We start from the raw sequence: 27,180 nt of genomic DNA, 5'->3' as shown, positions 1-27,180 counted from the left end.
GATAAGGATAACGGCTGCGCATATCCTACTCTGTCTCCCAAGTCGCCTCCTCGACCGGCTCGAACCAACCCACTGGATACCGACACCGCCTACCATACAGAGCCTTATACGGTGCCATCTGAATGCTCGACTAATAACTGTTATTGTAGGCAAACTCCGCAAGTGGCAAGAACTGATCCCAAGCACCCCCAAAATCTTTCACACAAGCGCGGAGCATATCCTCTAGTATCTGAATGGTGCGCTCGGACTGTCCGTCCGTCTAAGAGTGAAATGTTATGCTCAGCTCAACCCGAGTACCTAACTCCTGTTGTACAGCCCTCCAGAACCGTGATGTAAACTGCGTACCCCGGTCAGAGATGATAGATACCGGTACACCATGAAGCCTGACAATCTCGCGGATATAAATTCGAGCCAACTGCTAGGAAGAATAGGTAGTCATCACAGGAATGAAATGAGCTGACTTGGTCAGCCTATCCACAATCACCCACACTGCGTCAAACTTCTGCTGAGTCTGTGGGAGTCCCAACAACGAAATCCATAGTTATCCGCTCCCATTTCCACTCTGGAATATATATATCTTCTGAAGCAATCCACATGGCCGCTGATGCTTATACTTAATCTGCTGGCAATTTAGACACCGAGCCACAAACTCCGCTATGTCCTTCTTCATCCTCCTCCACCAGTAATGCTGCCTCAAGTCCTGATACATCTTCGCGGCACCCGGATGAATGGAGTACCATGAACTGTGAGCCTCCTGGAGAATCAACTCACGCAAACCATCCACATTAGGCACATATAGTCTGCCATGCATCCTCAATGCACCATCATCCCCAATAGTGACCTACTTAGCATCACTGTGCCGGACCGTGTCCTTAAGGACAAGCAGTGGGGGTCATCATACTAATGCTCCATGATACAATCATAAAGAGAAGACCGAGAGATCACACAAGCCAATACTCGACTCGACTCAGAAATATCCAATATCACAAACTGGCTGGCTAAGGCCTGAACATCCAATGCCATGGGCCTCTCTGCTGGTGGTAGATATGCTAAGCTCCCCAAACTCTCTGCCCGGCGACTCAAAGCATCGGCCACCACATTGGCCTTCCCATGGTGGTACAGAATGGTGATATCGTAATCCTTAATCAACTCTAACCACCTCCTCTGACGCAAATTAAGAACCTTCTTCTTGAACAGATGCTGCAAACTCCGGTGATCGGTGTAGATCTCATAAGGAACCCGTACAAATAGTGCCGCCAAATCTTTAAGGCATGAACAATAGTTGCTAACTCAAGGTCATAGACAAGATAGTTCTTTTCATGCACCTTCAGCTGTCTGGACGCGTAGGCAATCACCCTACCGTCCTGCACCAATACCGCACCGAGACCAATCTGTGATGCATCACAATATACAGTATAAGACCCTGAACCTGTAGGCAATACCAATACTGGGGATGTAGTCAAAGTTGTCTTGAGCTTCTGAAAGCTCTCTTCACACTCCCCTGTCCATCTGAGCGGAGCACCCTTCTGGGTCATCCTGGTCATAGGTGCTGCAATGGATGAGAATCCCTCTACAAAATAACGGTAATACCCCGCCAAACCAAGAAAACTCTGGATCTCCGTAGCTGATGACGGTCTAGGCCAACTATGCACTGCTTCCACCTTCTTCGGATCCACCTGGATCCTATCACTCGATACTACATGACTCAAGAATGCCACTGAGTCTAGCCAAAACTCACACTTTGAAAATTTTGCATATAACTTCTTTTTCTCTCAAGGTTTGAAGCACAGTCCTCAGGTGTTGCTCATGATCCTCCCGAGTTCGGGAGTACACCAGAATGTCATCAATAAACACAATGACGAACGAGTCAAGATAAGGTCGTAACGAGTCAAGATAATGCATCAAGTATATAAAAGTTGTTGGGGCATTGGTCAGCCCAAATGACATCACAAGGAATTCGTAGTGACCATACTGAGTCCTGAAAGTAGTCTTTGGGATATATGGCTCCCGAATCTTCAACTGATGATAGCCGGAATGTAAATCAATCTTGGAAAACACTCTCGCACCCTATAGCTGATCAAATAAATCATCAATACGAGGCAATGGATACCTGTTCTTCACTGTGACTTTGTTCAACTAGCGGTAATCAATACACATCCGCATAGAGCCATCCTTCTTCTTCACAAATAAGACAAGAGCACCCCAAGGTGACACACTGGGTCAAATGAAGCCCTTATCAAGCAATTCTTGTAACTGCTCCTTCAACTCCTTCAACTCGGGAGGAGCCATACGATACGGAAGAATAGAGATGGGCTGAGTGCCCGGCAATAAATCAATGCCAAAATCAATATCTGTGTCGGGCGGCATGCCCGGAAGATCAGCTGGAAATACATATGGAAAGTCCCTCACTACTGGAACTGACTCAACTGTAGGGGTATCAATACTGACATCTCTTCCATAAGCTAGATATGCGTCACACCCCTTCTCAACCAATCATTGAGCTTTAAGAAATGAAATAACTCTGCTGGGAGTATACTCTAAGGTACCTCTCCACTCTAATCGTGGTAATCCTGGCATAGCCAGCGTCATGGTCTTAGCGTGACAATCAATAATAGCATAATGGGGCGACAACCAGTCCATACCCAAGATAATATCAAAGTCTACCATACTGAGCAATAATAAATTAGCTCTGGTCTCAAAACCACTAAGAGCAATCAAACACGACCGATACACGCAGTCCATAACAAGAGAATCTCCCACATGAGTAGCACATAAACAGGGGAACTCAAAGAATCCCGAGATACGCCCAAATATAGGGCAAAATAAGAGGACACATAGGAATATGTAGATCCTGGATCATATAGGACCGACACGTCTCTATGTCAGACCAGAACAATACTTGTAATGACATAGTCGAAAGCAACTACCTCTATACGAGCCGGAAGAGCATAATATCTGGCCTGGTCTCCCCCTCTAGGGAGACCTCCTCGACCTCCACCTCGAGCTGACTGAGCAGGTGGGGCGGTACATGGTGCAGGAATCATAGCCTGAGGACCCGGTGGAGCACGCGGTGCCTGAGAAGTCTATGGAGGTGCACCCCTCCTAAGTCTGGGGAAATCCCTCACCATATGGCGAGTGTCGCCACACTCAAAATAAGCTCTCAGAGGGCATGACTGCTGTGACTGGCTCGGGCCAGGTCTGCTGGACTGGACGCTGGGAACACCCCGTGCAGGAGGCACACTAGATACCAGCGGTGCATAATAAGGCTCCTGGGGCCTAGAAGAGGCTGGAACACCACTGGCGGCTGGAAGAGCTGAATGAACGGGGTGACTCACATAACCCCTACCATGGCGAGCTGCTAGGGCACGAGCACCAGAATAAGAACCAGTCTCTCGAGACCTCTTGGCCTCTCTCTCCTCTCTATCCCTGGCGAGCATGCCCTCCAATCTCCTGGTGATACTCACAACCTGCGGATAGGAAATATCCATCTCCAACTCCCTGTCCATACTAATCTGGATACTGGGGTGGAGTCCCTCAATAAACCGTCGAACCCTCTCTCGAACTATGGCAACTAAGTTCGGTGCATGTCGGGCCAAATCACTGAAGCGGACTGCATACTCTGACACAGTCATAGCACCCTGGCGCAGCTGCTCAAATCCACGCGCCATGAGTCTTTGAGGCTCTAAGGGACATACTCTCTAAAAAACATGTCCGAGAACTGAGTCCATCAGTGAAGCTGCCTCAGCTGGACTACTCAACTCATAAGCACGCCGCCACTGATAGGCTGCTCCTCTAAGCTAGAAGGTGGTAAATGAAACCCACTCGTCTCCTCTATGCCCATAGTACGGAGAATACGATGACACTCCTCCAGAAAACCCTGAGCATCATATGTAGCCAATTCGCTGAAGGTAGGTGGGTGGTACTTCTTGTACCTCTCAAGTCTGAGCTGTTCTGCCTCAGAAGCGGTTGTCATAGTCTTATGCTGAACCGGAGCTACCGGCTGCATCGATATAATCTCTGGAACCTGGTCGGCCTGAACCCATTGCTCTGGAGTACCGGCGACGGGAGTCTGTGCTCCTCCCCCGGTTTGAGATATGGCAGGAGAAAGTTGAATCAATCCAGCCTGAGCTAAGGTGTTGAACATGCTTAGAAACTAGGCTAGGGTCTCCTGGAGAACTAGTGCGGCAATAGGTGTCTCAGGTGTCTGCACTCCAGTTGGAGCTACTGGGGGCTCCTCTGTAGCAGCTCGTGCGGGGGATCTGACTGCACTGCGTGGGCATCCTCTGCCTCTACCCCAGCCTCTTGCGGCTCTAGCAGGGGGCGCGGGTGCCTGGTTATCAGATCCTTCGGTACGGGTCCTCACCATCTGTGAGAAAGAATAGAATACAGAAGTTTAGAATATTTTTTTTTATGTCAACAAATTTCGCACGATAAGGAATCAAAGAAGTGTAATTTTCCTAACAGTTCTATAGCCTCCTGAAGATAAGTACAGACGTCTCCGTACCGATCCACGAGATTCTAATAAACCGGTTTGTGACTCACGACACCTATGAACCTAGAGCTCTGATACCAACTTGTCACGAACCAAACATCCCTCCGAGATATGTCGTGACGACACCTAGTCTCTACGACTAGGTAAATCTAACAGATTGTAGAAATATAAATAATGGAAGCAAAACTAAATAATTAATTGCATTAGATACTGAGTAACTAATAATAACGCCACTCGGCATATACAATAACCAAAATACTAGACGTACACAGTTTCCCAAAATTCGAAACATCGTGAATCACAAGCTACAGAAGGAAACCTAGTATCTCTATACATCAGAGTCTAACAAAAGAAATGCAGAAGATAATGGACATGGGGAAGAGTATAAAGGGACTCCGAGATCTGCGGACTCGGCAGATATACCTTGAAGTCTCCAAAGCTGCCTCGATTTACTGATAATGCGGCTGGTAAGAAGTACCTGGATCTGCACACGAAAATATGTACAGAAGAGTAGCATGAGTACACCACAATTAGTACCCAGTAAGTGCCAAGCCTAACCTCGATCGAGTAGTGACGACGGCAGGTCAGGCCTACTGGTATATAATAAATAAGCAGGAGAATATAACAATATAATAAGAGACTGGAATTTAAACAAAGAGAACATAGCAAAGTAGCAACTCAGAACATAGGGATAAACAGCAGGGGATCTCCCGAGATACCGTCTCGTAGTCCCAAAAGTAAAAATGCAAGGAGATCTCCCGATGTACCGCCTCGTAGTCTCAAAAGTAAATATGAAGGGAGAACTCTCGAGGAACCGCCTCGTAGTCTCAAAAGTAAATATGCAGAGAGAACTCCCGAGGAACCGCCTTGTAGTCTTAAAAGTAAATATGCAGGGAGAACTCCCGAGGAACTGCCTCGTAGTCTCAAAAGTAGATATACAGGGAGAACTCCCGATGAACTGCCTCGTAGTCTCAAAAGTAAATATGCAGGGGGATCTCCCGGGATATCGTCCCGTAGTCCCAAAATGAATACGCAACTCAAACAAATGAATATAACAGTTACAGCAAGAAACCTACAAATTATACTAAGTACAAGTCAAGAAAGAAGCAGGACTTACTAAACATGCTGCAAAGAGTTCAAATAGGCAATTAGGACACGTAGACATGCTATTCTAGGCTAACAGGATAACTGCACATGCTAGTATACTTAGATAAGATGAAAACAAGCTATTACTCAGTAAAAAATCAGGTTTTTCCATAAATAGCCCATGTACGCACTCGTCACCTCGCGTACACGACGCTCACATATCATAACAACACCAAATCTTAAGGGGATCTCCCCCACACAAGGTTAGGCAAGCCACTTACCTCGAACCAAGCTCAAATCAATCCGTAACAATGCTTTTTCCACGAATATTCGACTCTGAATGGCCCAAATCTAGCCAAAATAAATTACATATCATAAATATAACTATAAGAAACTAATCTAGTTAATGAAATCAAACCTAAAGCGAGAAATTAAAAAATTACCCCAAAAAGTCTCCCCGGGCCCACGTCTCGGAATCGGGTAAAGGTCATAAAATAAAATATGAACACCCATTCACTCACGAGTTCACTCGTACAAAAATTATCCAAATTTGATATCAAAATCTCCATCAAAACCCAAAATCTTAGTTGAAGAACTTCTTCCCATTTTTTTCAAAATTTTCACCCAAATTCGAAATTAAAAGATGAAATTAGTGATAGATTAGTGAGATATAATCAAAAACAAGTGAAGAATCATTACCCAATCGATATCTCTGAAAATTCCTCAAAATCTCGTCCAAATCCGAGCTCTCAAACTCAAGTTTTGATAAAAATGGCCAAACCCTCGTTTTGAAATGATATAAGTCTGCCTAGTGATTCCTTAATCGCGATCGCGGAAATAGCCTCGCGATCGCGAAGAACAACTTCGCTGCTCCAGGATTTAACCCTATGCGAACGCATAAAACACCAAGCGAATGCGATGTACTGGCTCTCAGACTTACACGATCTCGAACGTCCATGAGCAAAGCGTGTGGCCCAGCTTTAGCCTCCTTAACTCTATGCGAACGCGACCTTGGCCACGCGTTCGCGAAGAACCACTACGCGTTCACATCCTTCTGCCCAAGAACGCGAAGAACAAAACTTTCTCTGCCCAGCTAAGCCTACGCGATCGCGGCCCCTCTCTCGCGATCGCGTATAAGAAAACCAGATGCACCAGATCACAAAACTTCAGCCATTTCTCTAAGTCCAAAACGCATCCGATAATGATCCGAAACACACCTGAGGCCCCCAGGACCTCAATCAAAGATACCAACAAGTCCTAAAACACCATACGAACTTAGTCGAGCCCTCAAATCACATCAAACAACGGCTAAAACACGAATCACCCTCCGATTCAAACTTAATGAACTTGAAACTTTCAATTTCTACAACTGATGCCGAAACCTATCAAACCACGTCCGATTGACTCCAAATTTTACACACAAGTCATATTCAACATTACAGACCTACTCCAACTCCCGGAATCAGATTCTGACCCCGATATCAAAAAGTCCACTATCGGTCAAAATCTCCAAAAATTCGACTTTCGCCATTTCAAGCTTAAATGAGCTACAGACCTCCAAAACACAATCCGGACACACCCCTAAGTCCAAAATCACCCAACGGAGCTAACGGGACCGAGGAACTCCATTCCAGAGTTCTCTTCACACAGTTTCGACTACAGTCAAAATTCTAAAGCTTAAACTTCCGTTTAGGGACTAAGTGTCTCAATTCACCCCGAAATCACAACAACAACCTCCCGGCAAGTCACATAAGCAGAAAAAGATACGGGAAAAGCAGTAAACATGGAATTAGGGCTATAACTCTCAAAACGACCGACCGGGTCGTTACACTAACATAGAAATTGAAGTGACTAACTAATAAATTATCAAGGCCTATGGTTGCAAAATGCTTAAAGAGCTCGTCTCTTCACTTGTAAAGAAGTTCCAATATTACTTGACTATTGTTACAGATTATCAAACAAACAAAAAAAATCAAAGTTTACACCCATACAAATAGAATTAAAATAAGATAAGAAGATAATTTTACATCAATTACTTCGAAAGATTTTAGGCTGAAGCTAGCAGCTTCTGATAAAATTGTTTTTTGTTGCCTCTGACTAACTAGCAGTCTAGCCTTGTTGAGTTTAATGTTTTGCTTTTGTTTTTGATGAGCGAGCTAATCTTATACTATATCCTGTGCTTTTGTTAGTTAGGTTTACCAAGTGTTTTAACGACTTCCTATATCGTTAGTTGGTTAATCATAGTGCTCTAGCTACCGACTCAACCATAGAACTGGTCTTGAAAGTTTCAATATCACCTACGATTACCTTAAAATTAGGTGATAATTAAAGAAAAACGACTATAACCCCTGCATTAGAAGATTGTGATTTGGATTTGTCTGAAATTATTTCAAACATATTCAGTAATTAAGTGATTTAAGTCAATCACATTTATTTTTGAGTATCAAATAATTAATCTCAAGACTGACTCGTGCTTCAAATCTTCTCACCTCTCACCATTAACAAGTCTCACTAACTAAAAATGCAAAATCACGATTGGTCTGGCTGTCGCAATTACATAATTTTTCTTTCATATATCTTCGTTTACGTTGTCAATTTCCTTTTTTTTTTTTTTTTTTGATAAAGTTGAAGTGTTACCATCCCTTGTATGCCTGCTTAGTGCCATCACAGTCAGGGACGGACCCACATAGGATCAAGAAGGTTCGTATAAACCCGCTTCATAGAATTGTTTTGATATTTTATATAGGTTTAAAATCTGTAAAGTTCATACTTATATAAGTATTGGTTGAACCCACTTAATAGAACATGATACTTTGGAGAAACAGTCAAGCGGGTTCAAAATTAAGAACTCGTTTGGTCATAGATTTTGCTCAATTTTTCCCAAATTTCTTTTGGCAAATACATGTTTGTTCATAAATTTTATCCATATTTTGGCAAATTTTTAAATTTCAAAATCCAAAATTTTACTATTATATTTTTTAAAAATTTTAAAAATTGCCCCAAACTTTTGTATTTTATAAAAGAGCCCACCATTTATTATTTTGTAACAATGGTGCTTCGTCTTCTTGGTAATCTGATAGTATATTATGTAATTCATTATAAAAATGATAATTTTGTACCAAATTTATTTATGTTCGGGACTATGGTTTGCGATAATGATAATGAATGTTATTGATGAAGGTACTGTTGGGTATTTGTGATAGTTTTTAGAACTTGTGGATATAAGTCATGTTTCATATTTTTTCAAAAAAAAAAAAGTGAAACATATTTTTAATTCTTATATTTAAATATATTTTTATTTTCAAATCAAACTTCACTCAAATTAAAAAAAATTAAAATAAATTTAAAAATCTATAACTAAACGCTAGGTAAGTCTTGGTCCTGAGTTTGAACTTGCTCGCAGCGCTTGGTTTTAGACTTTTTGTATAGTTTTGACTTCTTATGTTTTATCATCGTGTATGCTCCACGTGGACGTGAATGTCCAGTCAATTGGGCCTAATCAATAGCTAGCCTTGTTTGTTAAATTCTTCTTTTTCCTGTGTTTTATTTTTATCTCTACTTTATTGTCTATTTTATTTTATATTTGATCTCTTTATTCAAATCCAACAGGAAATATTCTACATATCTATTTTACTTTTTAAGGATCAAAATTTTCTAGAAAAGTGAAATCTTACATTTCTTTACTAAAATATGCAAGTGCAGTCTTTGAAATTTAAAACTATGTTAGTTTATCTTAAATTGTTTATTTATGTTATACTGAAAGTGTTAATTTACTTTATAAGCTCTCTTTTTTTATAGATTGCATTAGTTTAGTTTATGTTATAACTCTTTATTTTTCGTTCTCTTTTATTTGCAAATTAGTGACTTTGTTCTTTATCAATAAAAAAGTTTAGATTTTGTCAAATTTCTTAGAGTATAATAAATTTTTTAAATTGAGTAAATAGATTTTTAGTTAACGTTTAACAAATGGTTAGATTAAATAGATAATCTGTTAATATTTTTAGCAAAAGTTAGTGGTATTTGCTAAAAAAAAAAAAAAAAATTGTACTCAACTTTTTTTTGAAAAAAGAAAAACGAAAAAGGGGTGTCGACCGCAACTTTTGCAAATGACTCATTTTATGGTAGTATTATGATTTTATGGCCCCAAAGAAAAAAGAGTATCGATAAACTTTTGCAAATAGAGATCATTCTGCATTTTGTGAATATTCATGGCAATTGTGAATGTATCCCCCGCACGTCGGCTTGTCTTGTCTTCGGACACCACTTTGCCGTATTTCCCTTTAACCAAGACGCGCCCTGTCGTTTTAAACCTGTAAACTTACTTAACTATCCTCAGTCCCCTTATGCATTCTTTTTTCTCTCTTTCTAATTGGACTTTTAAATTAGAAAATAATCTGATTTTGTTTTGTTTCCTACGAGTGTTTCGTTTGACATTACAGTTTACAGAATTTATTCCTTAAGTCGTCTTTTATACCTTATGTTATTTTAGCTCTATCCATTTTATTTTATATGATGATGTATGACTAGATATGATGTTCAAATTATTAAAAAAACCCTTTTGAAACTTATGACCTTGAATATGTCATAAGGTTTGGTGTCTATAAAAATATGTCATTAAGAATAAAATAATAAGTTTATAATTAAAATTTTAAAATATAAAAAAGTAATATTCTTTTTTAAAAATTAAAAAATATGGCACATAAAATGAAATTAATAAAGAAAGTACTAAATGAACAATTCAGCCAACAAATAAAAGAAATTTGGACTAAGGTTGAGGTCATAAAAGATTCTAGCCTTATTAAAATTTTCAATGCTTTTGTTACACATGATCAAAATAATACTCCATAAACCTAATGATAGTATGATACCATATTGCTTCCACCAGCTCTACTTTGCTTCTGTCGTAATAATTAGAATTTTTTTAGTTCTAATTGTGATAGCACATTAACTCAAATATCTGCCAGTTCTTTTAGAATTAATTATAAATGCTTAACATCCTAAAGTTTCCTTTATTTTTTCTCCTGCTCTATATTTAAGATTAAAAAACGCTTAACATCCTAGCAATAATTACCCATTATTAGCAATAATAATAATTGTTTTATTCATAACATCCATTTGTTCAAAAGTGGAGGCCAAAGACCAAAATGGTAATTGAAGAAGCATAAAGAGGAGACTCGCGACCAGTGAAAGCTGTACTGACTTTTTGTCTTTCTTGTTGAAATTATATTAATCTGTGCAACAGAGGGCATGAAGTCTTGTGTATTTGCAACCTAGTCCCTTCATTCTCCTGTTTGAGGCTTGGTTTTGAAAATCCATCCCTTTCCCAATACTTTTAGCTTAAAAACATTAGTACGATTGATAATGATAGCGCGTGTGCTCTTTTTCCAACAGTCTTTTTGCAATGAGGGTCATTAGTTTTCTGTCCTTAATTTCAAATTGAAAAAAAGAAAGAAAGTTTCAGCTTCAGCACTGAAGCAGCTTTACTGTGTGGATTTTGGAAAAGAAAAAATGGGGTTGAAGATAGGAAGTAGGTCAGGAGCGTACAAGGCTGCTGGTGCAAACGGTGTTTCCAGTAGATGGGTGTCTGTGCTTTGCATTGCCAGCTTCTGCTTAGGTGTTTTTGTTGTCAACAGGTACATTCTTCCTTAACCGTAATCATCTTTGCTCGAAAGCATTTCCCATCTATTTTTTCTTAATTAGTTACATACTTTGCTTAACGGATCTTAGAGACTTGTTGTCGTTGCAAAATGCGGTCTTTTTATTATAATGTGATCAAGCTTAGATTTTTAGATTCAAGACCCTTTCAAACCACTGATAGAGTTGTATGTCAGGGTTTTTACCTTCTGTTCAACTTTTGGTTTTTGTATTTTCGGTTACGGCTTTTGCCTCAGAATTCAATGAGTTGATGATGGATGAATAATTGCCATATTGACACAAGAATGGTGCTTTTCAATACTAATACTTTAGTATCTTTGCCCATGCTGTATTAAATTGTCAGTATATTGTTTAGACAATGAGGTTGAAATTGAACAGACAAGTTGGTTCTTTGTTTCTACGTGGAGCCTCTGTTTATTTAGAATGATGTACAAAACGGATTAGCATATAAAGGTTGGTCAATGGAGCTTCCAATTCTTCATCATCTTTACCACCTTCGCCTGTTTTCCATGGAGAAATGAATTATATTCTTTTCCAGAAGAGATAAAGCTACTAAAAAGTTCAGGATTTTACTGCGACTTTTGGCTTTGGAGACACTGGTGAAGTCGTTAGCTTTGACTAACTTGGTTGAAGCCATTGGGATCTTCTGAAATCATTCAAGTCATAATAAACGTGCACACTCAGTATCTTTTCATAGTTCAACTAGGATAATGTGGTATGTTAATGATTCATTTGGTGTTGTGGCAGGTAGTGTTTTCCCAAAATCGAAAAGAAAATATAACTGAATAACCAAATTAAAGTAGTTGGATTTTATGTGATCTGAATTTCTATGTTAGTTGTCTTGCAACATCTTGTATAACTTGACAACCTGTTGCATTGCTTTTTTCATAGGTTATTGACAGTGCCTGGTCCTGTTAGAACTGTGGAGGATGCTATATCAGGGGACCATATGTCACAGGAACTTCGTCCTCTTCTTAAGTGCGAGCAGAAGGCAAGTCAATAGGAAGGCGACATTCTAAGTTCTCATGGATTAACAAGATAAGTAGAGAAATTGATTTTCTGGTGTTGTTGATGTTGATGCAGGATACTTCTCTGGTCGCAGGAGATATCCTCTCCCAAGTTTCAAAAACACATGATGTCATCATGTAACTTTCTGTGCCCTCCTTCAGTTCATAGCTCCCAAACTAGTGATTATACAACAGAATTAAGTTTTGATTCTTGTATTTAATTCTGCTTAATAATCCAATAGCATTGTGGTGCCACAAAAATTTTAGGGCATTGGACAAAACCATATCTTCTCTGGAAATGAAGCTCGCTGCTGCCAGATCTGCTAAAGCAGAAAATGAAGAAATATCTACTGCTGGTAGGAAACCAGTAATTGAACCTTTGAATAACCGCCCTAAGGTTTTCTTTGTTATGGGAATCATCACTGCTTTCAGCAGCAGAAAGCGCAGGGATTCAATTAGGGAAACTTGGATGCCTCAAGGTTTAATCACTAACCTTGTATGAAAATTTTCATACGCCACTAAATGTTGTTGGTTAACATTGTTTTGATTAACTATATAGGGGAGGATCTAGGAAAGTTGGAAAAGGAAAAGGGCATCATTATACGGTTTGTGATAGGGCACAGGTAAATTGACGTCGGGGATAGAATTATTCTTAGAAATGAAATTTGTCATGCAGTCACCATTTTCTTTTCATATTAATAATGGCCTGAGATGATACCTAGTGCAACCCCTGGTGGAGTCTTGGATCGTGCTATAGATGCTGAGGATGCACAACATAATGATTTCTTACGACTGGTAAGTTCGCTGCTTTAAGTGCATGTCATTTAAAAGCTCTTATCTTATTCGATCTCATGCTTTCATGTTTGTCTAATAGCAATTTAACCTGAACTCTGTTTTAGTTTCACTGAGTTCCTCTTCTACCGCATTCCAGAAGAAGTTAATAGCAAAACGTTTCAATTGTATATGCATGTGGCATTGACAATCTTTCGCCTTCCTGATAAAAAAACATATGGCATTAACAATCTACATTTATACATGCTGTTAATTCTTTTAACAGTTCATGCATTTATGAATAAATATAAACTTGTATGAGTGTTTATATTTATACATGTAGAAAAAGAGGTCCTTTGATTTGGTATGTATTTAATGTTTAGTACAGTGCTCCTTTATTCTTTAGCTTCTTTCCTCTTGTTTCCATTTCCATATTGCATGATCTTCACTTGCAGTATGTCTTGTGATTTTCAAGTCTATTATCTACGATATGCTCTAGTGGTGAGCACCCTCCACTTCCAACCAAGAGGTTGTGAGTTCGAGTCACCCCAAGAGCAAGGTGGGGAGTTCTTGGAGGGAGGGAGCCGAGGGTCTATCGAAAACAGCCTCTCTACTCAGGGTAGGGGTAAGGTCTGCGTACACATTACCCTCCCCAGACCCCACTAGTGGGATATTATTGTTGTTGTATCTACGATATACCTTGATAGTTCTGTCAACATGAGGGGGAGAACGGCAGTCGTGTCATAACTCTTTAAAGCTTTGCTTGGATTTTGTGGACTGAGCACTTGACTGTTTTACTACGTGATATGACATCTTGTCTTGCAGAATCACGTCGAAGGATATCATGAGCTGTCCTCTAAGACTCAAATATACTTTTCAACTGTAGCGGCAAAGTGGGATGCTGACTTCTTCATTAAAGTTGATGATGATGTACATGTCAATCTGGGTTAGCACAGACTTATTTGAATTTTTATCTGAGCAATTGTAGGTCCACATTAATTAGAAGAGTACAACAACTACGCCTCAAAATCCTAGCTAGTTTGATTGGCTATATTTTTACTAACCATGTCGCTCCAGTGACATGTCAAATTCAATATTCAAAAATTTAGGTTCTCTAGAAATAAAGATTCTCAAACATTTTCTACTAGCATATAAATTTCTCACAAGATTAATGGACTCATCGTGAACATTGCTACCAATATGACTAAAACTTAATTCCAATTAATTGGTGACGCCTGTGTAGCTTGCTCACAGTGTTGATCCCAAGCCTGGATAAAGGAGGAGGGTTGCGGTAGGTTTATACCCATTGTAAAGCTATCAGTTGATGATGCGTTCTCACAACACTAAGTAGGAGAGTGCTTAATACTAATTGCATATTTTGTCACAGGTGTTGTAGGTTCAATTTTAGACCGTCATCGTTCTAAACCTCGTGTGTATATTGGTTGCATGAAATCCGGACCTGTTCTCTCACAGAAGTAAGATTGTAGATCCTAATGAGCTTCTACAGTTCTGCTTCTAGGTTCAAATTTCCAAGTGTGACATACTTTTTGTGCAGAGGAGTGAAGTACCATGAACCAGAATACTGGAAATTTGGTGAGGAGGGAAATAAGTATTTTAGGCATGCAACTGGACAAATATATGCAATCTCCAAGGATTTGGCTACCTACGTATCGATCAATGGGTATACCTCTTGCTTCATAAATTTTTTCTCTAGGTTCTGTTTGTTGCACATCCATGTGCTTTATTGGTTACATACTGTTTATTCATAAAGAATTTCTTTTCAGACACATTCTCCATAGGTATGCAAATGAAGATGTTTCTCTTGGCTCTTGGTTTATTGGGCTTGATGTTGAACATATTGATGAACGAAGTTTGTGCTGTGGAACACCCCCAGGTAAGACGCTAGCGTGTATTTACGTGAACACTTTACGTGATGCAGTGGTTTCTGGTCTTTTCCTTCTGCTAGCAGAGTTGGTGATTGTTGACATAGCTAGCTGGTCTAAACTCAAACAAGTTCTTCATAATTTACCATAGCCCGGTTGTACTTGGGTATATATATATATATGTTATCACATGGAAATTAAACTGAAATTCCAATGAAGTATTCACAGCAATTTGCACCTTGGCAAAAGGCATAGAGGCCACTGAAGATATTGATGCTAATTGCTCTTACTCTGGTCTAGAGTCCTTAGGTCTTTTTTTGCTGTACGGTGATGCTTCTGCCCTAACTAGACCTCGTAGTCTTCCCTACAAGTTCGGGTTTGAAACTTCTTATCAAAAATTGCTAGCACCAACTTCCATTTACGGCCAGTGGGAAACCCAACCCTCCATTTCTAATCCATTCAATGATTATCACTCCTTGCGTATATTTCCATCATAAACAATAGTGCTTTTAGAGAGTGCCAACATAGAGCTTGGACTGAATACGAAGCTCAATGTGTAAATCAACCTAATCCAATCTCTGCATACTCTCAGAATTTAGTACTTGATTGTGTTATCACTTAGCCTGCATTTCACACATTATTTGGAGGCAACAAGCAGACTCTTCGTTAGTTAGGCTTCCACAGGATGACCTTATTTTGGTCTTATGAGATGAATTTGAACTATTGCTCAAGAATAGTTTAGGCCATGCTTTGTGCAACTCCCCCTTCCTAAGTTTACACACCAGTGCTACTGATAGTGCATTATTACATTCATTTTCGTGACTGGATTATTTGTCCTCTTAACTGAAAGACTGCGAGTGGAAGGCCCAAGCAGGGAACACTTGTGCTGCATCATTCGATTGGAGCTGTAGCGGAATTTGTAAGTCAGTAGAAAGGATGGAAGAGGTCCATCAGCGATGTGGAGAGGGCAATGGAGCAATATGGCATACCAGCTTCTGAAACATATGATTATTGCTTAATTCTTTTCTTCGTTACTCCAATTGTAATGTAAATTTTGTGAATGCAGTAGGTAGCAACAAGAAGCATGTGGTGAGTACACATGTTGACCCATTTTTTTGTTTATCAAAGCTATGTGACTAGAAATCTGTAATGTTCACTAACTTAATCATGCAAATTGGAAGTTTTTAGGCAAAAAAGTAGGGGATGGAATTAGTATTCAAGAACCACTGAAGCTCATGGAAAATTCCAAAACCCAAGGGCCAAATATGTTATCACTATTAAGGAAAACTAGTTGTTAAAAATATTAAGTTGTCCTGTGGCCAAGCTTCTCCAAATTCAAAAGCAAAAGTGTTTTTTTTTTTTTTCAAATTTGAAGAGTTTGGCCAAGCTTTTAGGAAAAAAAAAGTGTTTCTGAGGAGAATCAGAAGCAGTTTTGGAGAAGCAGAAAAAAATAGTTTTTTTCTAGAAATACTTTTTTGATAAACACTTTTTAAAAACTTGGTCAAACATTAATTGCTGTTTAGAATTACTTTTTAAATTAATTAGTCAAACACAAATCGTTTCTCACCAAAAGTATTTTTTCAAAAATACTTTTAAAAAAAACATTCTAAAAATAAGCTAATGCCAAACGAGATATTAATCATATACCAATTAAGTACTTGAACTAAAGTGCGTTGGACGGAATATGCAAAAAGGAAATGCATGTTCAACGTGGGCTATTTGTTAAAGCATATTGCAGTGAAAGGCGGCAATGAATGGAAATCAAATGGCAATAATATTTAGTTGCGGTCGCATCTTTGGGAAGTTAAAAAAGATCCAACCTGACAATGATGTGTTGTGAATGACACATTTCGAGCTCCAAACAAATGCTCCCACAGTCCCATGAATTCATCTCCTTTTAACTTTCCACGTTTTTATTACTAATTCTTGACTTTTGAGAATTGAGATAGGTTTGGGCAGTACATTTTGCCTCTCTGCTATTGCAAAGCCCTTTATGTTAATGGGTCATCATATTTTCTTTCTACGTCAGTAGTGGCTGAAGCGAAGGCAAGCTGGAAAGAAGAGAATAGAAGGAAACGCAAAATATGACGTTAGTCATGACGACAGCCGTTTTTTATGGACCTATTTAATTGAAGTCCGTCAACCTTTTATGCACCGTTAGAATTTAAGTGGTTGTGGATAGCAAGTAGGTTCCACGAGGCCGTGCATAATCTTCTTATGATCCCGAACCATCAAAAAACGAAGTTAGTCACGGTGAATATTGCTCCCAACGCCATATATGATTGATCCATCAATTTTTAGGTCAAACGGAGTCCGTCAATCAAATTTAAAAAAATCAACATATATATAAAGTATAAACACACAAAAACATGAACATAATTATTAATTCATGTTTCACAACCTCGAATAGTCAAAAAATCATGTTAATCATGGCGAGTATTTCTCATAATGACGTTTTTTATGGAACCACCAAACTTCAGGTCAATCGGAGTCCATCAACTTTTTGAGCACCGATAGGATCCAAGTGGACGTGCATAGCACGAGTAGGTTCCATGTGGTCGTGCATAGCACGGGTAGGTTTCATGTGGCAGTGCATAGTATTCTTATGGCTTCAAAAAGCTAAAAAATAACATATTCAGAAAAATTATCATATATATAAACACACAAAAATTGAACGTCATTATTAATTACTATTTTATGACCTCGAAACGCCAAAAAATGATGTTAGTCATGATGAATATTGCTCACAAAGCCATATCTGATGGATCCACTAACTTTTATGTCAATTGGAGTATGTCAACCAAATCCAAGAAAATCATTGTGTATACAAACACATGAGAAAACAGACATAATCATAAATTCATGTTTCATGACCCCAAAACGTCAAAAACGATATTAGACATGGCGAGTATTGCTCACATGCCCTTTTTTATTGGACCCATCAAATTTCAAGTCAATTGGAGTCCACCGTCAATATTTTGAGCACTGGTAAGATCCAAGTGGTCGTGCACAATACATGTAGGTTCCATGTGTCCATATATAATATTCTTATAATTCCAAAATACTAAAAAAATAACGTTAGCCAGTATAGCTCAGAAGACCGTATTTGATGGATCCACCAAATTTTAGGCAAATCGAATTTCATTAACCAAATTTAGGAAAATTATTATGTATATAAACACACGAAAAACGAATATGATCATTAATTTCTTTTTCATGACTCCAAAATACCAAAAAATAATGTTAGTCATAGCGAATCAATGAGTAGAAGTCATTAGGCTATTTTTGATGGGCCCACTAAATTTCAGATTAATCAGAGTTCGTTATTTTTTGAGTGCCGGTAGGATCCAAGTGACCGTGTATAGCACCAGCAGGTTCTATGTGACCGTGCATAGTTTCTTATGATATGAAATGCCAAAAAATAACGTTAATCATGGTGAGTATTGCACATAAGGCCATATATGGATCCACCATTTTTAGGCAAATCAGAGCATGTCAACCAAATTTAAAAAAATTATCATGTTTTATAAACACATGAAAAAATTGATATAATCATTAATTCCCTATTTCATGACCCTCGAAACGCCAAAGGAGGATGCAAGTCATAGCTAAGCAATGAGTATTAGTCACTTGACCGTTTCCGATTGAACCACCAAATTTCAGGTCAATTAGAGTTCGTCAATTTTTTGAGTACCGATTGGATCCAAGTGACTATTCATAGCATGAGTAGGTTCCATATGGTTGTGCATAGTATTCTAATGACCCCGAAATACCAAAAAAAAAAATATTTGTCATGGTAAGTATTGCTCATAAGGTTGTAGCGATGGATCCACCTAATTTTAGATCAATCGGAGTCCGTCACGGAAATGATTTACTGAAAAATAGTCATCGCCTCGCCATGACAGTCCCTCATTTTTGGCATTTTTAGGGCCATATCATAGGAATTCACGATGATTTTCAATTTTCATGTGCTAATGTCCACGCCATCTTCATGAATTCGGGCTACGGGCTCCTAAATGCCTGAAATTTTATGGGTCAATCAGAAACGACCTAATAAGCAATAGTCATTAGTTACTATGACCGTTCATCATTTTTTGGCAATAAAAAAAATGATCATGGCGGAGCGATGATTATTGTTCATTAGGTCATTTTAAATGGGCTCGAAAATTTTTAAATGATTCGGGGTCGGCCTTCCGAATTCATACAAATGGTGTAAACTAGTACACGAAAATTTGGGAATCGTCTTGAATTCCTGTTTTATACCCCTAAAATGCCAAAAAATGAGAAACGGTCATGGAGAAGCGGTAACTATTGTTCATTAGGTCATTTTTTATTGGCCCACAAAATTTTAGGAGATTTGGGCCGGTCGCCCGAAATATATGCAGATGGCGTGGACTATAGCACACGAAAATTTGCGAATCGTACTGAATTCTTATTTTATGGCCCTAAAATATCAAAAATGAGGAACGGTCACGGCGAAACGGTGACTGCTGTTCACTAGGTCCTTTTTGATGGGCCAGAATTTTTTTAAGAGATTCGGGGTTGGTCGCCCGAATTCTTACAGATGGAGTATGGCCTCGTCCAATTTTACACCTCAATTCAAAGTTAAGAAACTGTTGAATGCAATGATAGTACCCAATGAGAGTCGGGGTCAATTTTCACAGAGAGCTATAAATGGGAGTTAGGAGTATATATTATAGTATGTGAATTTGACTATCTCAATTTACACTTCCACAAATTGGAGTTATTTTTAAGTCTAATTTTAAAACTAAGAGTGCAAGTTGAGAAATAAAACTAAGAAATTACTTTGGGTATTTTTCAAGTTTTGTAAAAAGCCTAGGGCTATGACCATCAACTAGATGTTTGCCTAATGATATATAAACCTTAATGCTTGTTTTATTGATCGAGGTGTATTATAGCTATCAACACTCAATTACCCACTCAATACCTCTCGGTCAGAGAGTGATTTTGTCCAATTTAGCTTTCTCAAGTCCAAATGGGTATTGCACAAAATGGTTGATAAAAGCTCAAGTCGGGTTATTACTATCTCTAGGTTGAACCCTTTAATTGGGATTATCAATTTCTCGATTGACCCAATTTCTTGTTAGCCAAGTTTTCCTAGACTAAGTCTCTTTTTCTCAAGTAGAGACCAAGTCAAATAGGCATGAACTAATGTTTGCAACCATTAATTCTACAAATTAAAGCATGAATAAGGCTAAACACCCAACCATAAACAAGCATTAAATTAAACACCCATAAGGTTTACACACTAGGGTTGGGTCACAACCCTAGTGAAAATCTAGCTACTCATGCTTGAAATTGAAGAAAAAGAAGAAGAAATGATAATTAAACTCATATTGCAAGATTAAAAATGATAAAATCTATGTTAAATTAGCTCAAAATATGAAAAACTACTAAAAGAAATAAAGAGAAACGGCTATTGTAGCTGATGATGTCAAAAGATGACCTAAAATTGTGAAACTATAACGACCCGACTTGTCGTTTTAAGAATTAGTGCCCCATCCAGTGGTTTAAGGTCTCCAGCAGCTTCGTAATATGTATTATGACCCGCGGGTATGGTCGAGTTTGGTTTACTGAAGATTCAGAATTAGATTAAAGAACAATCCTTAATTTGAAGTTTAAATGGAAAGAGTTGACCGGAGAGTTGACTTTTGAGCAAATGACTCCGGAATAAAATTTTGATGATGTAAATAGCTCTGTATGGTAATTTTGGATTTAGGAGCGTGTTCGAAAAATTATTTGGAGGTCCATAGTGGAATTAAGCTTGAAATGCCAAAAGTTGAATTTTTGGGAAGTTTGACTGGGGGTTGACTTTTTGATATCGAGGTCGGAATCCAATTCTGAAAATTTGAATAGGTATGTTATGTCATTTATGACTTGTGTGCAAAATTTGAAGTCATTCCGAATTGATTTGATGTGTTTCGGAACAAGATATAGAATTTGAAAATTCAAAGTTCATAAATTTTGATTTGAGGTGCGATTCGCCGTTTTGATGTTGTCTGATGTGATTTAAGAATTTGACTAAGTTCGTATGATATTTTAGAACTTGATGGTATATTTGGTTGAGGTCCCGGGGGCCTCGGGTTAGTTCAGATGCCTAACGGATCGAATTTGGATTTGGAGGGGGAGCTAAAGTAGTTGGGCAACTGGTATGATCCCACGTGCGCGAAAAAGGGCCGCATGTGCGAGCTCGCGGATGCGAGGAATTTGTCGCGGAAGCGAAAAATGCATGGGTTGGCCAGGCATCGCAGGTGCGAAAAAGTTATAACGGGTGCGACGCTGCAGGTGCGAAGAATTGTACCACGGGTGCGAAGCCGCAGGTGCGAAGAAATCACTGTGGAAGCGAAAATCCCTGGGCAATACAAAAACAGAGGGGTTTCGAGCTTTTGCCATTTTTGGGCATTTCAAGCTCGGGTTGGGCAATTTTTGAGCAATGTTTTCACGGGTAAAACTTTGAGTTAAGTCCCTTGTGATCATTTCTATTCCATAATATTGAATTATCATCGAATAATCTGATTAGATTACATGTTTTTGAGGTGTAAATCGGGGGTTTGAACTTAGGGATTTGAAAATGAAAATTTAAGATTTGGAGGTCGAGTTGTTATTGGAATTCGATAAAATTTGTATGGTTGAACTCGTATCGGAATGGGTATTCGAATTTCATAAAAATTATGTCGGGTTCCGAGGGGCGGGCCCCGCGTTGACTTTTGTTGACCTTTTGGAATAACTTTTTAAGTCGGCGTATTATTATCCAGAATTGTTTTCGATGAATTTTAATGAAGTTATACAATTAATTTGGATAGATTTGAGCTGTCCGGAGGTCAATTCAAGCAAGAAGGCTATTTTGGAATATCGGCCTAACTTCAAAAAGGTAAGTGTCTTGCTTAACCTCGAGTGGGGGAATTACCCCTTAGGCATTGAGTCTTATGTGCCATTTGTGAAATGTGAAAAGCCGTGTACGCGAGGTGACGAGTACGTACTCGAGCTTATATATGCAAAATATATTGGGTTAAAGTCTTAGGCATATTGTGTAATAAATTGGATATTGGTCGGTATTTATTTAATCATGAGTTTGTCATGCCTAAATCCTTATTGTTGAATTTATTTTTATATAATAATTTGATGTAATTGTTACTTGAAATATTTATGAAATTTCGTGAGTATTCTTGGTTTAATATTTCTTGAAAATTAAATACGAATTTTCATATGCAAATAATTAATTTAAGCAAGCTTAAGAATAAGTGTTAATATAATTATCTAAATTTGCATTAATGAATGTTTTGCTTTATGCTGAGTAATTTCTATCTCTATTGATTGTTTTTTGGGTGTTATATACATTGTGTGGAGCCTTGGGCTATTTGTTGTGAAATTAATTGATTTTTGCTATATCTTTGGAATTTGGTTGTGGCCATTGGGCAAATTGTGATATGAATTGATTTTGTCATATTGCCGTGATAATTTCCCTGTAAATTATTGTGTTGTCTGAGTTACTATTTTGGGGAGATAAGGGTGGCATTTCACCGTTAATATTATGTGGGTATAAAGGTGGCATTTCACTGTTGTTGTGTTTGTTGAAATATTGTCTGGGCGGAGCGATAATGGTGGCTATAGGAGCGATAAGGGTGGCAATAGGAGCGATAAGGGTGGTTGTTGATATTGTCTGGGCAGAGTGATAAGGGTGGCAATAGGAGCGATAAGGGTGGCTATTGTCAGGAACGATATGTGATGATGTGGGGTTGTGGTGTTGATAATTTTCATGTGATGTTGTGATTTTCTTATGTTTATTTTTATACCTTGTGCAATCTGTCTTCTTGTTGATAAATTGATAACAATCTGATTTATGTTGAAATTGAGCGCTTGTGGCTATTGCCAGGCGGATTATAAAATAAAATGTGGGCACGAGGTGCCGTGAGTAAATAATAAGGATATTTGGCACGTGAATTGTCCGTACAGTTGTTATATGAAATGTGGGCACGAGGTGCTGTGATGAAATGATAATGATAATTGGCACGTGAATTGTCCGTGCAGTTGTGATATGAAATGAGGGCACGAGGTGCCGGAAAAATATGATGATTAAATTATGGGCACGAGGTGCCGTGAAAATATGAAAATGAGCTGAGACCCGTTTTTACGAAAAATATAAAAATGGGATGAGACCCGTATTTTTATAATTATGAAATGAGGTGTCACATGGTGACTTTTTAATTGAAAGAATTATATTCAAAATATTTATTTGGAAGAATTTTTACTTAGAAAGTATTATATGAAAAAATTGTATTTGAAAGATATTTATTAGAGGAAATTATATTTGAAAATATTTATTGAAAGAATTATATTTGAAAAATAATTATTTGAGAAAATTATATTTGAAAGAGAGTTATCTGTAAGAATTATATGTGAAAGACATTTATTTGAAGGACTTGATTTAATTGGGTGTAATTGTGTTTATTAATTGTTGAGTGATATTAATGGTATTCTTGTTGTTTGCTGTGCATATCACTGGTTGTTTTATTCTGCCTTTATTGTTATTTGTTTCCTATTATTTTGTATATTATATTTCACAGGTTATTAGACTAGTAAGTGTCTTGACTGTACCTCGTCTCTACTCCATTGAGGTTAGTCTTGATACTTACTGGGTACCGACCGCGGTGTACTTATACTACACTTCTGCACATTTTTGTGCAGAGCCAGGTATTGGAGATATCGGACTTGAGCAGAGTTAAAGCGCGACCTTAAGGATTCAAGGTAGAGCTGCTTGGTCATCGCAGTCCCTTGGAGTCTTTTCATTTCGTTGTACTGTTAATTTGTAATCAAACAGTATTGTATATTCGGTCCTCGTGATCATTCCATATATTCAGTTAGAGTTCGTGACTCAGTACTACCAGTCTTGGGAGGTTGTGTATTGTAATTATTTCTGCTGTTAGTTTTTATAAAATAAAATAAAAAAAAAGATAATTTAAATTGGCTTACCTACTCTTAGAGACTAGGTTCCATCACGACGCATGTGTTCGAATTTTGGGTCGTGACAGAAACTCGTCTATTTATAAAAAGCTAGAAATTTCGGACAAAATGCCCTTCGGGAGGTTCTGCGGCCGCACAATTCCATATGCGGTCCGCAGATTTCTTCAACTTGTAGGAACTGGAGATCTGCGGCCGCATAATTATGATCTGCGGCAGCGAGGCCTTCTTTCTGCGGTCAGCAGAATTGTAACTGCGGTCCGCATAATTACATATGCGGCCGCATCTTGCTCTTCTGCGGTCCGCATAATTACATCTGTGACCGTGTAGCACTTCTTCTGCGGCCGCACAATTCTTGTACAGACCGCACTTCTGAGAGACTTGGAATGCACATTCGCTGAACTTTTGTTCCTAGCCATCTTCTGCGGCCGCACAATTCAGGTGCTGATCACACTTTGCACAAAGATTTTCTGCTCTTTCCTTCATCATCTGCGGCCGCATATGATATTTTGCGGTCCGCACTTCTGAGCTTCAGTGTCTTTTATGGCCTTAAGTTTAGATTACTCCTTTTTGAGTTGGATTTCATCTCGGGAGTCCGTCTTCCAATATTCCCGCAATTTAGCACACTTTATCAGTTTTTGGGAACACAATGAAACGTTTTTGGACTAAAATAAAAGTTAAAATGCGCTAATAAGTAGTCAAAATCTCCACTTATTAACTCCCCCAAACTTAAATTTTTGCTTGCCCTCAAGAAAATAAATTAGTTCCCACCTCCACAAGTTAAGGGTCATTCCAGCTAATCAAAGGTGAGTCATTCACACATCAATTGGGAGGAACAATTACTCACACAACTTATGAATTATCAACAAGGCAAAAAGTTAAACATTTATGCACAAATAGATCTTGTGTGACACTTGAGCATCCAGAGTTGATTTTACTCATAAAGGAAGATCGCACTTTCATGTAGGTTATTGTGGATCCCAAACTCCTCCTCCTCTACTCTCCGTTTGCCTAACTCGCTTAAGAATTTTAGCACTCAATCCAAAGAGTTTCGAAAGGTTCTCTCATCTCTCTCAAAAGAAGGTCGCAAGTACGGCTTTAAGTACCATAGGCTTGCCCCTCATGTAGATCACCACTAATGTAAGCTCACTCGGCTTGAAATCATATAGGTATTTGTTTTTCGGAATGCAATGAAGGCTTTTGGACTAAGGTGGATATGCTATGATAAAGCGGGTTCATCTTTCCTTAAGTACTCCATTTTCTGTTCTTGGCTCATACTTTGCCAATTCTTTGAGACATTTTTCTTTTCCTTGGGGGAAACTAAAGGGGGACTTAACATCTCTCTTTCTTGATTATGACATTCATTTTCTCCCCTTTTGATTTCTCCATGCTTTGCAATATTACTTTTCTTTGAATCCCTTCAACTTTTCCACTTATTCACTTTCTTTTTGTATTTTTCTTTTTGGTCTTTCCTTTTCATCACATCTTTTATCTTTTTGTGCCTTGATACCTTTTCCCAGTTCCTCATCCCTCCCCCAAACTTATGTTTTTAAGCCAATTATTTCACAAGAGTGTTAAGGAAAGCTCGGGTGCCAAGAGAGGGTCACAACAAAATAGGAAAAGGCTTGTGACATGGTTATCAAATGAGAAAGGTTTGAGGCTCAAATAGGTTGACTAGGAATAACAATATTGGTGGGCAATGGAAAACTTCAAGTGAGTCAAGGAAAGCCTACAATCACTTCTCAAGCCAAGCAACACTTAAGATTTTGCCTTGAAACACATCCGGGGCAAGTTCTAGACCATTCGCACGGGTACTTGGACTTGCAACAAAAACATCTCACCTCTCACATCGCTGGATTGTTAAAGAGGATAGAGTCGTGGGCCCACAACGACCATATTCAAGATTGAAGATCACAATAGTTCGACTAAATCACTCGATGATTGCCTAAGTCAACACAAAAGTCACAAAATCACTAACTAGAGCTATTTCTTTCAAAAAAACATTATTTTTCACCATAAGCGCGTAGTTAAATGCATTGGTACCAAGTGAAGCATGTTTGACTCTTCGATCATGACTCAATTAGGTCTTTTTATTCATTACTACTACTATTATTACCTAAACATCAAAAACGGACTCAATCCCTTAAGAAAGTTGTCACGCCATCCATCGTTGGGAAGAGTCACCTGATTCACACAAAAACTACCTTTGGAAAGAACCGTGGCATTAAGAAAATCAAAGGCTTATTATCTACTAAAAAATGAAAGGAAGCTATTAAATAAAAAAGAAGCTACTTAGTTAAACACTAACTAATAAGAAAACAAACATAAAAGAAGCTACAAAACAAAAAATATTGAAAGCGTAACAAATATACATAATGAGAGAGTAAAGAGAATATATACATAATGAGAAAGAAGAAAAAAATAATATTAAGTTAATTACAGGCCAAATATCTGAGAATCATCAAAATATATCAAATAAACCCACCCCCCCACCCCCTCCCGAATAAAAATAAGCATTGTCCCCAATGCTTAACAAAATAAGAGTAAAGGAAGGGTCAGAGTGAAGAAAACTACCTATGGCTCTGTGGCCTTATATGTGTCCCCAACAGTGGCACCGATCTCGGCCTCATCCAATTAGATCTCATCATTCTCAACTCTGGGAGTGGCTGGGTTGGTGAACATCTGACGTACTGCCTCGACAGTGTCAGCAGCAATGTTTGACTCCTCAGACTAGGGTTGCTTATCAGGCAGATAATTACGTATAACGGTTCGGCTTAACGGTTATCAGATTATAAATGTAGTAATCCGTTAGCCATCCAATAAGAGAACATGCGGATTGGTATTAGATTAACAATTATCGGACGGTTGTCTGGCGGCTTATCGGCTAAACCAAATAGAATTTTTTTGAACAATCATTCAATCAATACCAAACAGTTTCAAATCAATACCAAAATTTTAATACCATCTAAGATCTAACTAAACAGTATTTTTTAATCGAAGAGTCTTCAAGACTACTCATACTGTCATACACGTATTAACCAAATTTTTAATACCACTAAAACTATTCATACAAACATACACCTATTAATCATTGAGATTTCAATTTTTCTACTTCTCAGTTTTCAGCTCAAGAGAGAGACAAGACTGACGACTTCTCTACCTCTGGTGGCTGCAGACAATTGAGAATTAGAAAATAGAAATTAGGAATTTAGCCATTTTGGATTTCAATTGTAATTTATATACATAGGGGTAAATGTGTAAATATAAAAAAATTTAACGGGTTAACGGTTTACTAGATAAGAAAATT

General features: G+C 38.3%; 1 protein-coding gene across 1 annotated transcript; it reads left to right on the top strand.

The window, feature by feature from the left end:
* Positions 1–10,903: 10,903 nt before the first annotated feature.
* Positions 10,904–16,090, top strand: LOC107779654 (beta-1,6-galactosyltransferase GALT31A-like). Its single transcript, XM_016600112.2, has 11 exons — positions 10,904–11,211; positions 12,125–12,224; positions 12,317–12,378; positions 12,508–12,719; positions 12,800–12,863; positions 12,963–13,035; positions 13,837–13,957; positions 14,399–14,486; positions 14,567–14,692; positions 14,796–14,905; positions 15,745–16,090. The coding sequence occupies exons 1-11, from the start codon at positions 11,087–11,089 to the stop codon at positions 15,891–15,893; spliced, it is 1,230 nt and encodes a 409-aa protein (XP_016455598.1). The 5' UTR covers positions 10,904–11,086; the 3' UTR covers positions 15,894–16,090.
* Positions 16,091–27,180: the final 11,090 nt, after the last annotated feature.

This window comes from Nicotiana tabacum, chromosome 23 (assembly GCF_000715075.1).
Source record: "Nicotiana tabacum cultivar K326 chromosome 23, ASM71507v2, whole genome shotgun sequence".
In the NCBI taxonomy this organism is placed as follows: domain Eukaryota; kingdom Viridiplantae; phylum Streptophyta; class Magnoliopsida; order Solanales; family Solanaceae; genus Nicotiana; species Nicotiana tabacum.
Note: the sequence above shows the minus strand (reverse complement) of the source record. Positions and strands in the feature narration are given on the sequence as shown.